At 37.1% G+C, this 11,314-nt stretch overlaps 1 protein-coding gene across 1 annotated transcript; it reads right to left on the bottom strand.

The window, feature by feature from the left end:
* Positions 1–3,315: 3,315 nt before the first annotated feature.
* Positions 3,316–7,594, bottom strand: LOC114668657 (GTP-binding nuclear protein Ran). Its single transcript, XM_028824532.2, has 7 exons — positions 7,442–7,594; positions 6,338–6,387; positions 6,168–6,252; positions 5,838–5,963; positions 5,557–5,744; positions 5,011–5,181; positions 3,316–4,194 (listed from the first exon to the last, which is right to left on the bottom strand). The coding sequence occupies exons 2-7, from the start codon at positions 6,371–6,373 to the stop codon at positions 4,150–4,152; spliced, it is 651 nt and encodes a 216-aa protein (XP_028680365.1). The 5' UTR covers positions 6,374–6,387; positions 7,442–7,594; the 3' UTR covers positions 3,316–4,149.
* Between the last annotated feature and the right edge of the window lie 3,720 nt (positions 7,595–11,314).

Genomic DNA, 11,314 nt, shown 5'->3' with positions numbered 1-11,314 from the left:
ACCATGCTGGCCCAGGAGAGATTTCAATTTTTGATTTTTTAATAAATTTGCAAATCTTTCTAAAAATATTTTCACTTTGTCATTATGGGTTATTCAGTGTAGAATTATTAAAAATGTCAGATGTGTCAAATCTACAACACAATAAAGGGGTGTGAATTCACTGTAAATAACATCAAGTGTGAGACAGTAATAACTCTAAGCTTATTAAAGATGTTTCTTAAGGTTGCAATTTTATTCATTTTCCAAAAGTTTTGACCCTGAAAGGGGTCTGGTTTTATACACAGCTAAAGATTAGCTTTTGTGCATTAAGATACACGAATAACAAACTTGTTGCAAACTTCTAGTGTAGGATTCTTGCTTGTATCAGAATAAAGTGAACATGGATGCTAAAAAGCACCAAACCAAGTATTGTGCTATCATTGAATTTCTAATACTTGAGAACAATTTCCCCGAGGAGATTCATTCTCAGCCAGTCTGGATGTACCAGGACTAGTCTGCTTCCCATGCCCCAGGTAAGAGATGGGCTGGAGGACTCTGTCATAGAAGGACATCTTTTAACTCCAAAGACAGAAGGAAAATGTAGCCACTATGGTATCACATAGTGAACACTATATGGTCACCTGTGGAGCAGATGAAGCCACTCTTTGTAAATGTCACCACCTGTGGGATGCATAGAACGCTTAACCTTGAAGTAAAGCATCACCTCATCATAATTTTCAAGAAGAAGATTAGAGATTTCTGCTCAGGCTGCATGATTTGCAGAAGCTGCTTTGCAAGTCAAACAGATGCCACACACTACTTTTTTGCAGAGATGGACCCGTTGCTTCTTCCTTTTCAGTATTTAGAAAATCCACATCATTAGGACATGCTGTGTGTCCAGCCAGAGACAGATGACGAGTTACACGAGCAAGATGAAGGATTTTGAGTTGCACAGCTTTTAAAACATATTTAATATTCACAGGGATCATACTGAAAATTAACTTAAAAAGTTTGTCTTCACTGGTGTTACCCTTAGTCAGGCTCAAAATTTATAGATGACCCCTTCCTATTTTTGCAGTCAACCCACTATCTTTTCACCTGAAACCAGTCAATTCTACAATGCAATCCACTAACTTTACTTTATAATCTATACACTTCAAAAGTATTTTCATAATCAATTTCAGGAATGCAGCCTTGTGTTCTTGCAAGAATATTTTGGAGAGGCCAGGTTGCCACGAGCTCTCAGTAAGTCCATAAAACATCAACATTCAATACTAGTAAAACATAAAATACCCCTCAAATACCCGTTACACTCATTCTCCTTCATCAGCACTTTGGTGTGTATGTTCCCACAAAAATTATAATATACCATCTGGCCCCACTTTTTAAATATGTGGACCCTTGTAATCTCCCCTCTGTTCTATTGAAAAGTTGCATTTACCATGGCGCTGTCCACATCTACTGCACTGATGTTATCAAGCAGGATCTTAATAGTCTCTGACTATCATCAAATCACTGCACTTACAGTATCTTAGCTACAGAAATGAACCGTCATACAACAGATTCTTGTAACTCTCCTGCAGAGATGGATACATCTTCCAGTTTTCTTAGTTCCTCAAATATACTCTTTCAATTTGTCATTAGTATCTCAAATGGTGGGCAGTATATCATGAGATATACTATAATCAGTATGGACACGCTGCCTACTTCCCCTGAACTGAAGCCCTTGGTGGCTACGTATACAGTCATCTTACTGTATTTCTCTCACTTTATAGAAGGCTGGTTACTTTAACTTGGTATATTTTCCTCACCAGTTGTCTATGAACTGGCCCAAACATTCACAACCTACCAAGCATCAATTCCCTTTTTCCTCTTGGCAGAGAACATGAATAGCTTCCCGAAGACACCATAATCTCTCACATACTGCAACACACAGACTGAAAAGTCTGAATGGTGTTCAGGCGTCTATTTCCAAACTGCCTTCAAAGCAGTCTTCTCCCTAAACTGTGGTTTCATTGAGGTGACTTTAACAAACACATGTACAAATTGTTCTACATATAAACAGAGTTTTAGGAAAAAACGACTATTGGGGGAGAAGGGAGCATTCTTAATGTCTCCTTCTCAATCTCCAGATTCACTACATCTGATCCCATCTCACGCAACCCTTTCATTTGACTGAGAAGTAACCAACATGGAATTTCCATTCTTTTATAAAATTACCTCAGCCCAAGGACCACTTTAGCACACACTGAACCCGTGGCTATTTTCTGGGAATAGGTCCCGGTACACTTGTTCGAGGACAGATTGGACTAGGGTTATTGAAAACAATCATGAGTGGCAAAACAAGCAGCAAACTATGCAAAAAGCCTCTGTGTTCCTTAAATTGACTAGAAGCAATCATAAAATAGGCAAAACAACTAATGCTTTAACATATTCTAGAAAAAAAAAAAGTCATTCTAATTTTTAAAAAAAGGAAATCAAAAAGACCAGAATATTAAAAGTCATTGCTGTTGGTAGTGACCTGTGAAACTGTACAGAAATATCTCTGGCAGTGTTTGTATTCATTAGTTGTTTAGAAAGGTATGGAAACAAAAAAAAAAAAAAAAAAAACACTAAAGCAGTTTATAATGACATCTTTATGATCATAACATCCAAATGTGCATTTACTTTCTACATGCTTTTCTCTAAAGAAAACCACAAAAGTGTAGCTTTAAATTCCTCCCGCAGGGGTCTGATCAAGTCACAAATACAAAGCAAAAAAAAAAAAAAAAAAACCTAGAACAACAGGATCCTTTTCACTTCTTTACCCAAATTTTTGCTTCATTGACCCACTGTATTAGCACTTCTCAAAGAGACAGAGCAGTCCCGGACTTTTAACTTTAATGTAAAGCCTCACTGTCTTGTCTAGTTTTAAAGTTAACCACTCCAGCCTCTGCCAGACATCGTTTTACACCACACATTGATCAGGCATCCAAGTAATACCCATATACAAGTCTCCATGGTTTGCAATAGTTTACAAATTATAGTAGTTGACAGAAGCCAACCTCTACTGCAATACAATGAAGCCCCAACAAAATTAAGAATCTTTCTAGGAGAATAGAATAATTGAGACTATGAATCCTGCTCCAAGGGGAGAATATACAGAAAACCTGACCAGTGCTTTTAAATATTTCAGGCTCCTTGGTAACGGTGTTAAATTCAAAAAAGTTGTGATGGAGCAGCAGCCTGTCTGCCACTGTAGCTCAACAGAACATTTATACATGTGCTTTAAATTTCTGGAGAGGATGAAAAAAAAAAAGTATGGATTTTGGAGTGAATGCATGGCAGTTTAAAAACAAAAGTTATTCCTACTACATTGGAAATGCTTAATATATGGCTAATATGACTGCAGATATCTTCCCATTTCTCCTTTCAGTTTTGATCTAATTTATAAGCCTTCAGCAGTAAATTTACATCAGTGGCACTTTGTTACTCATTCCCTTTATTTTTATTTTTCACATAATAAAAGTTGTGTTCCAGTTTTGAAAGCAATTGGCTCCGATATTTTCCCTGCATTTAACTTTTGTAATTACATTTTTCACTGTTTCAGGGTTTTTCTTAGAGAATACAGATTCTACTTCAAAATGTTCTAGTACTAAACCACCCATTTACTTGATGTGGAGCACAGCACAGAAAAACTGATTTCTACACTGTTTTTCCACTGCTTTTAGACTTTAACCTACACATTTTAAAATGTTGTAGGGTTGTGCATAAAGGTATTTCTATACAATGTGCACTGGTCTTTGTCCCTAATGTCCTTGTTAGAATAAAAGGTATTTCTGATGTCAAATGTCTCCTTTATACATTTCACAAACCTGATGGGACTCTGCTTAACTGTACAAGAATCTTGAGTTGAAAGTGAAAACGGGTTGAGCCAGTTCGTAAATTTCATAGAGGAAGTTGTGAGCTTTTAAACACTCTTATGAAATTTTATAATTTAAGGAGATATTAATTATTGAGGAATATTATTCTTGGTTGTGGAATATCTAAACATTTGCTATGGCAGGAAAAGAAAACCTCACTTTTCAAAATGCCAGCTGGGAATGTGTCTTTAGTTCAACAATGTTCAGATTACAATTTTCACAAACAGCTGCCTATAAAACTAGACTGCTGATGCTGGGTTATAGTCACTCACAGATCATCCTCATCATCTGGCAGAGCAGTGGACTGAGCAACCTATAAAAATAAGATTAATAGTTATTAGAGAGTCATCCTTAGAGTCAAAAAAACCTCATAACTGTAGTATGTATACAAGAACAGCAGTAACTCCAAAGCACTTATTAAATAGTGCAACACAAGAACTCTTAACAAAACATGCGTTTAGACTATACATAGCTCTAAGGGGCAATAGCAACATTCTTACATACCCATTACAAAACCATTGGGTATCTATCCACTACATCTTTGCTTTTCTTGGATCTGATGAAAACAGACTAGCCATTTACATATTTACCAATAAAATGATTACATTGACTTTCATGTCCAAACAAGTAGCACTATTTATGTTAAGTGTCAAAGTCATCTCATGTGTTATCTTGATCATAAGTATATAAAAGTGACAAGACTACAGAATTCTATACACTCAATGGGCAACTTAAAAAGCCAACAGATGCAGCTGATGACTAAAGTGACCACTTACCAGGTTTCAAGTTTAACATTTGAGGTGACAAAACATACTACATTAAGTCAAATGCCTAACATGTAGAAGAAGAAAGCTATTCAAGGTCAGAAGAGGATCTAAAATACACACTTGTCCCACATGCAGCATTACAGATAGGACAGGGTTGTAGATGGCTTAGCTACAGCATCTGCTCTATGACCACACCCAGGGGACAAAACCATTAAAGCAAGCTGAAGAGTGAGCAATATGGTAATATAATCAATTATTTTTGTATGTAAACAAACAACCCACAACCATGAACTAAAATGTCCAAGCTAACAAAAATAAAATTGAGTTGGCTGTAGGGATTGTTGTTCACCGAGGCTACAAACCTGTAAATCTTGCTCATACTGTGCTGCCAGTGCAGGGTCCATTACAACTTCTGGTGGGGCCAGTGCTGGCATTGCCACAAACTCTAGGTTAGGATCACCAATCAGCTTCCTGGCCAACCACAGGAATGGCTTCTCAAAGTTGTAGTTACTTTTAGCTGAAATATCATAATACTGAAAAAAAGAACATGCCATATTAGAAAAGGTGCCATGTATTCAAGAAGAAAAACTACAAGTTCAACTAACCCTATTATACATGGAAACAAATTAACTGTTAGCCTTAAAATACTGACAATGTTATTTGTTCATCCTAAAGACACATTGTGAACTAATATTCATGTGCTACCTTACCTGCCACAAATAGTTAACCATGACATTAATATGTAAGAATCACCTAAAACTGACAAACCTATACAACTTCACGTCATTTTAAATAGAATATAAAAATGTTACAAAAAGACCATACTTGGAAGCAGGAGGAAAAACGACAGACATTTCTGCCAGGTACAACCTACTAAGCAAACCGACATAGATATAATCAAGAATTACCTGAAGATTCTTCTTTCTGTGAAAGACTATAGATTTTGCCTTCACTTTCCGGTCCTTGATATCTACTTTATTGCCACACAAGACAATAGGGATATTCTCACATACCCTTACCAAATCTCTGTGCCAGTTAGGAACATTTTTGTATGTTACTCTTGATGTTACATCAAACATGATGATGGCACACTGAGCTGCAATGGAAAGATGTGGAGAATCAAAAATAATAAAATAAAAAAACCCAAACATCACTTACTTTGGAGAAAAATAAATTACTAAAAGCTTACCCTGAATATAATATCCATCCCTAAGACCTCCAAATTTCTCTTGACCAGCAGTATCCCAAACATTAAATTTAATAGGCCCTCTATTTGTATGAAACACCAGTGGGTGAACTTCAACTCCCAAAGTTGCTGAAAAGAGAAAAGTAATGGAACCAATTTACCACAGGCACACAATGTACAACCACTGCACATGTTTATACTTGCAAATAACCTGCTTTAATAAAAAGCGCTAACATCAGCATAATTTAGAACTTAAAGTAAAACATTTATAATAGGTGCTGCAATCACAAGATTACTTGGTGATGCTACAGCACTTATCAGTGATGGACATACCTACGTATTTTTTTTCAAACTCTCCTGTCAAGTGACGTTTCACAAATGTAGTTTTTCCAGTACCACCATCTCCAACTAGAACAAGCTAAAAAGAAAAAAATATATATATTCGTTAAAAAAAAAAAAAAAAAAAAAAAGAAAAAAAGGGCTTAATCACGCGTAGCACATACCTTAAATTGAACTTGAGGTTCTCCCTGTGCTGCCATCTTAACTGCTTTACCTACAAACACAGATATTTTAATAAAGTATGGCCCAATTGAAAATATTAAGTCCTAATATACATTACTGTATAGTCCAAAATAATTTAAAGCAAAAACTGCTTTAATGATCAGACTCGAATATATCTGACATACATACACACACGGTACTCGTAAGCCTGGGCACTTTTGGCACCAGGCTCCCCATCACGGCTGAGCACCATAATCCATATGAACGTAACGTGAACGCTACAGGAAGAAAGAAAGAAGCACATGGCGAGTTGCATCACGCTGGTTCGGACTTTTCGAACTGAACAGTAGGCCCACTGCCAGTAAACTGCGCCAATCGGGATATTGTTACACACACACACAAAAAAAAAAAAAGGCCGGCTTCCCTATTTGTGTTGTCATTCATTACAAAAATAACTCTTACGAAGAGCAGGCCAAAGATCAAGTATACAAACGTATACTATATTCAACATGCAATTTAAGCAAAAAAAAAAAAAAAAGGCCGCGCGAATAAGAGACTGCGAAAAACTCCAGGCATCGCGAGCCGCGGCGGAGCCCAAGCCTGACCGCCAGCCGCGGCGGATTCTCCCGATCCGCCTGAACGCACGTCCACAAAGGCCCAAATTACAAACGACGATCCTCAGATTTTTAGAAACGTCACCACATTACATTTTTACTTATCATACGTAAAACAAACGATAAGACCCAACTGACTGGTAATAATGTCAATTATAACGCTTTATAAACTAGATAAAAAGACAGAAAGCGAAATAAACCACCCAGGCCTTCCACTGCACAATCTCTTACGCCGACGTTGTAACATTTATGCACAAATTAGGCTAAAACAAAATCTTAGTGCTGCAGAAAAAAGCCCGCCAAGACCTCCCTCCTTGCCTTACCTAGATTTCCCATTGTCGATTTGTAACATGAATAACAGTTAAAATACACAGCCAAAACCGGAAAACAATAGAGCGTTATAGTCTAGACAACGTGTAAATTATTTTATCAGCATCAAAAACAGTCAGATGACGGTGATTCCAAGTAGATTACGTTCAGCCATCCACCTACCGTTTCCAGAACACTCTGTGCCGCTTCAGATTCACTGTGCTGAATAAAATGGATGCAGCGCAGTTCAAATAACCTGACCAGCTTCCCCACTCACGTGACCTGCCTTCACTATGGAAACTCGCGGTAAGGCGAACTGTTTGAAAAAAAAAGAAACTCCATTAACTGAGCGCGAGGGGCGGAGCAAACTTACTAGCAGCTTATGGGCGTTTTTTCCTGTGTTGTCCTGACGTCACATCTGCTCAGCGGCGACACCAGTTGGTTCAACTTTTGTCCGTTCATCTGTCAAGTAGCCGCATGAAATATGCGAGGTCGTCTGCCGGGAACGCGTTCTTTGTAAATAACCGCTATATTAAAGCATACCGTAACTTTTTGTTCTTTACCTACAGTTTTATATTTCATTTTGAATAATATCGAACAATCTTAATGTTTTAATATATTAATTTTTACATTCGATGTACTCTGATGTTTGATTTGAAAGGTATGTCGTGGTATGGCCTGCAATGAAATGTGTTTTTATACAATAATGCCTTAATTATTAGAGCGCTCTGGAACTAGTTCAGCATGTTGCACCGAGCACTGAAAACAATGCTGTGAGAAGGCAGGCTTCATCCTTGTGCGCCGGGATAGCAAACGGCTTTGTGCGCGGATGTGAAATCATAAACGAGCGCCTCAAAAGGCGAACCTGCGCTGTCCGTAACACTGCCATTCCAAATGAGCGCAGATCCGCATTGGGAAACTGGAAGTGCCATTTGGAAATGAGAAAGAGAGTTTAACATAAAGTGTAGTCTCCCGAGAGTGGGCAGCCTCGAGATGGGGATTTACATTTTCGGCTTCTATAAGGAAAAGGAAAGTTACTTTAAATAGGAATCTTTTATGGTATAATTCTGTTATTGAATGGGTGAAAGAATTTCAGTTACTAGGCATAAATTGTGGTAATAGAGTAACTTGGAAACGGCATATGATTGAAACAGTACATCAATTTAAGAGCAAAAAAATGTACATGTATTGAGACAAACATGGGGAGCAGACAGAAGTAAATTACATTTGACAGTACTCCCCAATGATTAGGTCTGTAATGGAGTATTCTACGTTATAAGGGGCTTAGAATATGTTTAGGTGCCTTCACGTCTACCCCAACAAATGCACTATTAGTAGAAATGGGTTTGAGAAGGAATTTATGTAATCTAAACTATTATATATTTTTAAAGCAAACTCAAGGACATCCAACAGAAGAAATACTAGAAGATTGTTGAGGATTTTAATATGGGGGAATGAAATGTGATTCATTCAGTTAAAGGGTTTTAAAACTGGTAGAGGAGTCACTGTTTAATAATTATTTTATCCATGGTATTTGGTGAAACCGATTATTGATAATGCAATAAGAGAATTTTTAAGTAAAGTAAGAGCCTTTTCATGGCTGAGTCAGTTCTGAAATAATCATTTGGAAGATAAGTATACAAATTTATACTGATGGATCAAAAGACCCTTTAAGTAATAGAGTAGCCTTTGCGTTTTATGTTAAAAAGAATATCAGAAGAATTTTTTTTCAGCAGAAATGATGGCTATTATTCTTGCTTAATAATGGATAAAATGAGGTTATTAAACCTAATAGACCTGTTACCTTAACAGACTCATTATCATCTTTGACAGCCAAAGATTCCAAAAAACATCAAACAGAAATGATCTTTTATTGGGATTAAAACCTACAATAACCGACTTGTATTTGAATAATGTAATTGTGACATTTTCATTTTTTCTTACTCATAAAGGAGTGTGTGGAGATGAAAGAGCAGCTAAGTTGGATAAATAAACTTTGTATAGAACAGGAATGGACTTTTAGATTCCTTTGGGTAAATGTGAATTTAAATGCATAATTAACAAGGCATTTTTTTGGGAATGGGAAAGCAGTTGGGACAACAGTGATAAAGGAAGGCACGTGTTTCAGTTAAAATGTCTAGTAAGGGGTTAGCATAAATGGTGTCCTAAAGTTAGAAAGGAATATATCATTTTAATGATAATAATAATAAGTTGCATTTGTAGAGCACCTTTCACAAATCCAAGGTCGCTTTACATGCAGAGTAAAAAAAAAAAAAAAAAAATCACACAAAAGACAAAAGTTCATAGAAGAGGAAAGTTTTGAGTTGAGATTTAAATGTGGAGAAAGAGGAGCAATCTCGGAGAGACTGAGGAAGACAGTTCCAGAGTTGAGGGACCATAACACTGAAGGACCTGCCTCCCAAGGTGGAGAGTCTGGAGCGTGGGACAGTAAGGAGATTACTGCTCGAGGACCTGAGACAGTGACAAGGAGTGTAAGGATTTTTAATAGATCAAGCCTTGGGCCTGTTGGTATGAATTAATGCTATTATTATATTAGCAAGCATAAATCAGGAGAATGTGAGTAAAAGAAACGTTAGAAAGCTACATAGTCTGGTGTTTGAAATATAGTTGGGTAAGTCAAAAGCTTACTGGCAAATTCAAACAAAAATGACTATCCTTTAGTATTTTATAAGAAAAAAGTTAATTGAAGAGTCTTTTTTAAAGTCTATATTAAATATCTGAAAGAAACAGCAATTTATAATAAATTCTTTAAATAAAATAGGTTAATGAAATTAGAACCTCCATCCAGTAGTTGGTAGTAATGGATTATTATCTATGTTCTCAGTCTGCGGCAGGCTGTATCAGTGCATGCTCCCAACCTCTTTCAGTCTGCCGTTATCCAAAATAAAAGGAGATTACAGTGCAATGAATGGCATACACACAACGGAGTGGTTTAAAGTCACCAGTGTAAAATTTGGGTTGAATGGTAAGGAGGAGATTGTGCAAACTGCAAATAGACAGTGATCGGCTAAGAATCGAACCCAAGTCCCTGAAGTTATGAGACAGCGATATCTAAAAGCTGTTGTACCTTCTATCTGTATTAAGTAATTGAGAAGGAGTAAGATACTAATAATACATTTTTTAAAAATTAGATTTTTTGTTTTACTATAGAATGCAGACTTTTTTTTTTTTACATCTGTAATGTTAGACCTGCTGTTGTTTTAAAACAACAGCAAAATAGAATTTCCATCAAGTGAATTAAAGAAAATGCAGAATTTTAGGTTGTGCTGTTGTGCTGCTGGCCAGTAGGTGGCAATAATTGTCTCCTTAATACCCTGTCCTTTTAATCCTATCTATGAAAAGTAATTTCATTTGATGTTTGTTAGCAGAGACTCCTTTTTACTGACTTCCAGTCAGATTCTTCTTGTCTAGAAAGGGTTAGTGTTTTGATTCTTTGGTGTATGAAACACTAATATACAAACTCAACTTTCTCACTCATTTGCCAAAACCATTTTTATAATATAGGTAGAGACACAGAGACCATCTTGACTTGTTAGAAGACTACACCCAACAACAGATGACCAGTCTGGGGTCACCAGAGGTGAGGAGAAACCAGACTCCCAGACTGACTTCACACGCAGGGCCGTCTTAACGCATGGGGACACTGGGCAGTTGCCTGGGGGCCCCATGATAATCTATGTATGTTATGACTTGCTGAGTGGTTGTGTAGGTAGGGGCCCCAGTGCACTGCTTTGCCCGGGGGGCTCATAATGCTGTTAAGATGGCCCTGTTCACATGAGCCTGCAGAACATGTGCAGAGTCCAGATAGAGAGAAAGGTTGATTGGCCAAGGATTTAAAGGCAAGACTCTGGTTAGTACTGCTGCATCACACCTCAGGGAGAGGCTGGGCATTCTTGTGAGTGCCCCCAGCCTCCAGCGACTAACCATAAACTTGGATTATCTGAGTTTAGAAAATGAGTGGATGGAGGAAATTATAAAATTTAAAGTGTATTGGACAATAATATTTTTTTCCATTTAGTGTTAAAATATACTGTA

Source organism: Erpetoichthys calabaricus, chromosome 18, assembly GCF_900747795.2.
Source record: "Erpetoichthys calabaricus chromosome 18, fErpCal1.3, whole genome shotgun sequence".
Lineage (NCBI taxonomy): Eukaryota > Metazoa > Chordata > Cladistia > Polypteriformes > Polypteridae > Erpetoichthys > Erpetoichthys calabaricus.
The sequence above is the reverse complement of the archived record's forward strand: the minus strand, read 5'-3'. Positions and strand labels throughout refer to the sequence as shown.

Coding starts and splice junctions, on each gene's coding strand:
- LOC114668657 (XM_028824532.2), bottom strand. CDS start 6,373: ATGGCAGCACAGGGAGAACCTCAAGTTCAATTTAAG. Junction 5,182..5,556: donor ACAGAAAGAAGAATCTTCAG/GTAATTCTTGAT, acceptor TCTTTTTTTCAG/TATTATGATATTTCAGCTAA. Junction 4,195..5,010: donor AGTATGAGCAAGATTTACAG/GTTTGTAGCCTC, acceptor TTATTTTTATAG/GTTGCTCAGTCCACTGCTCT.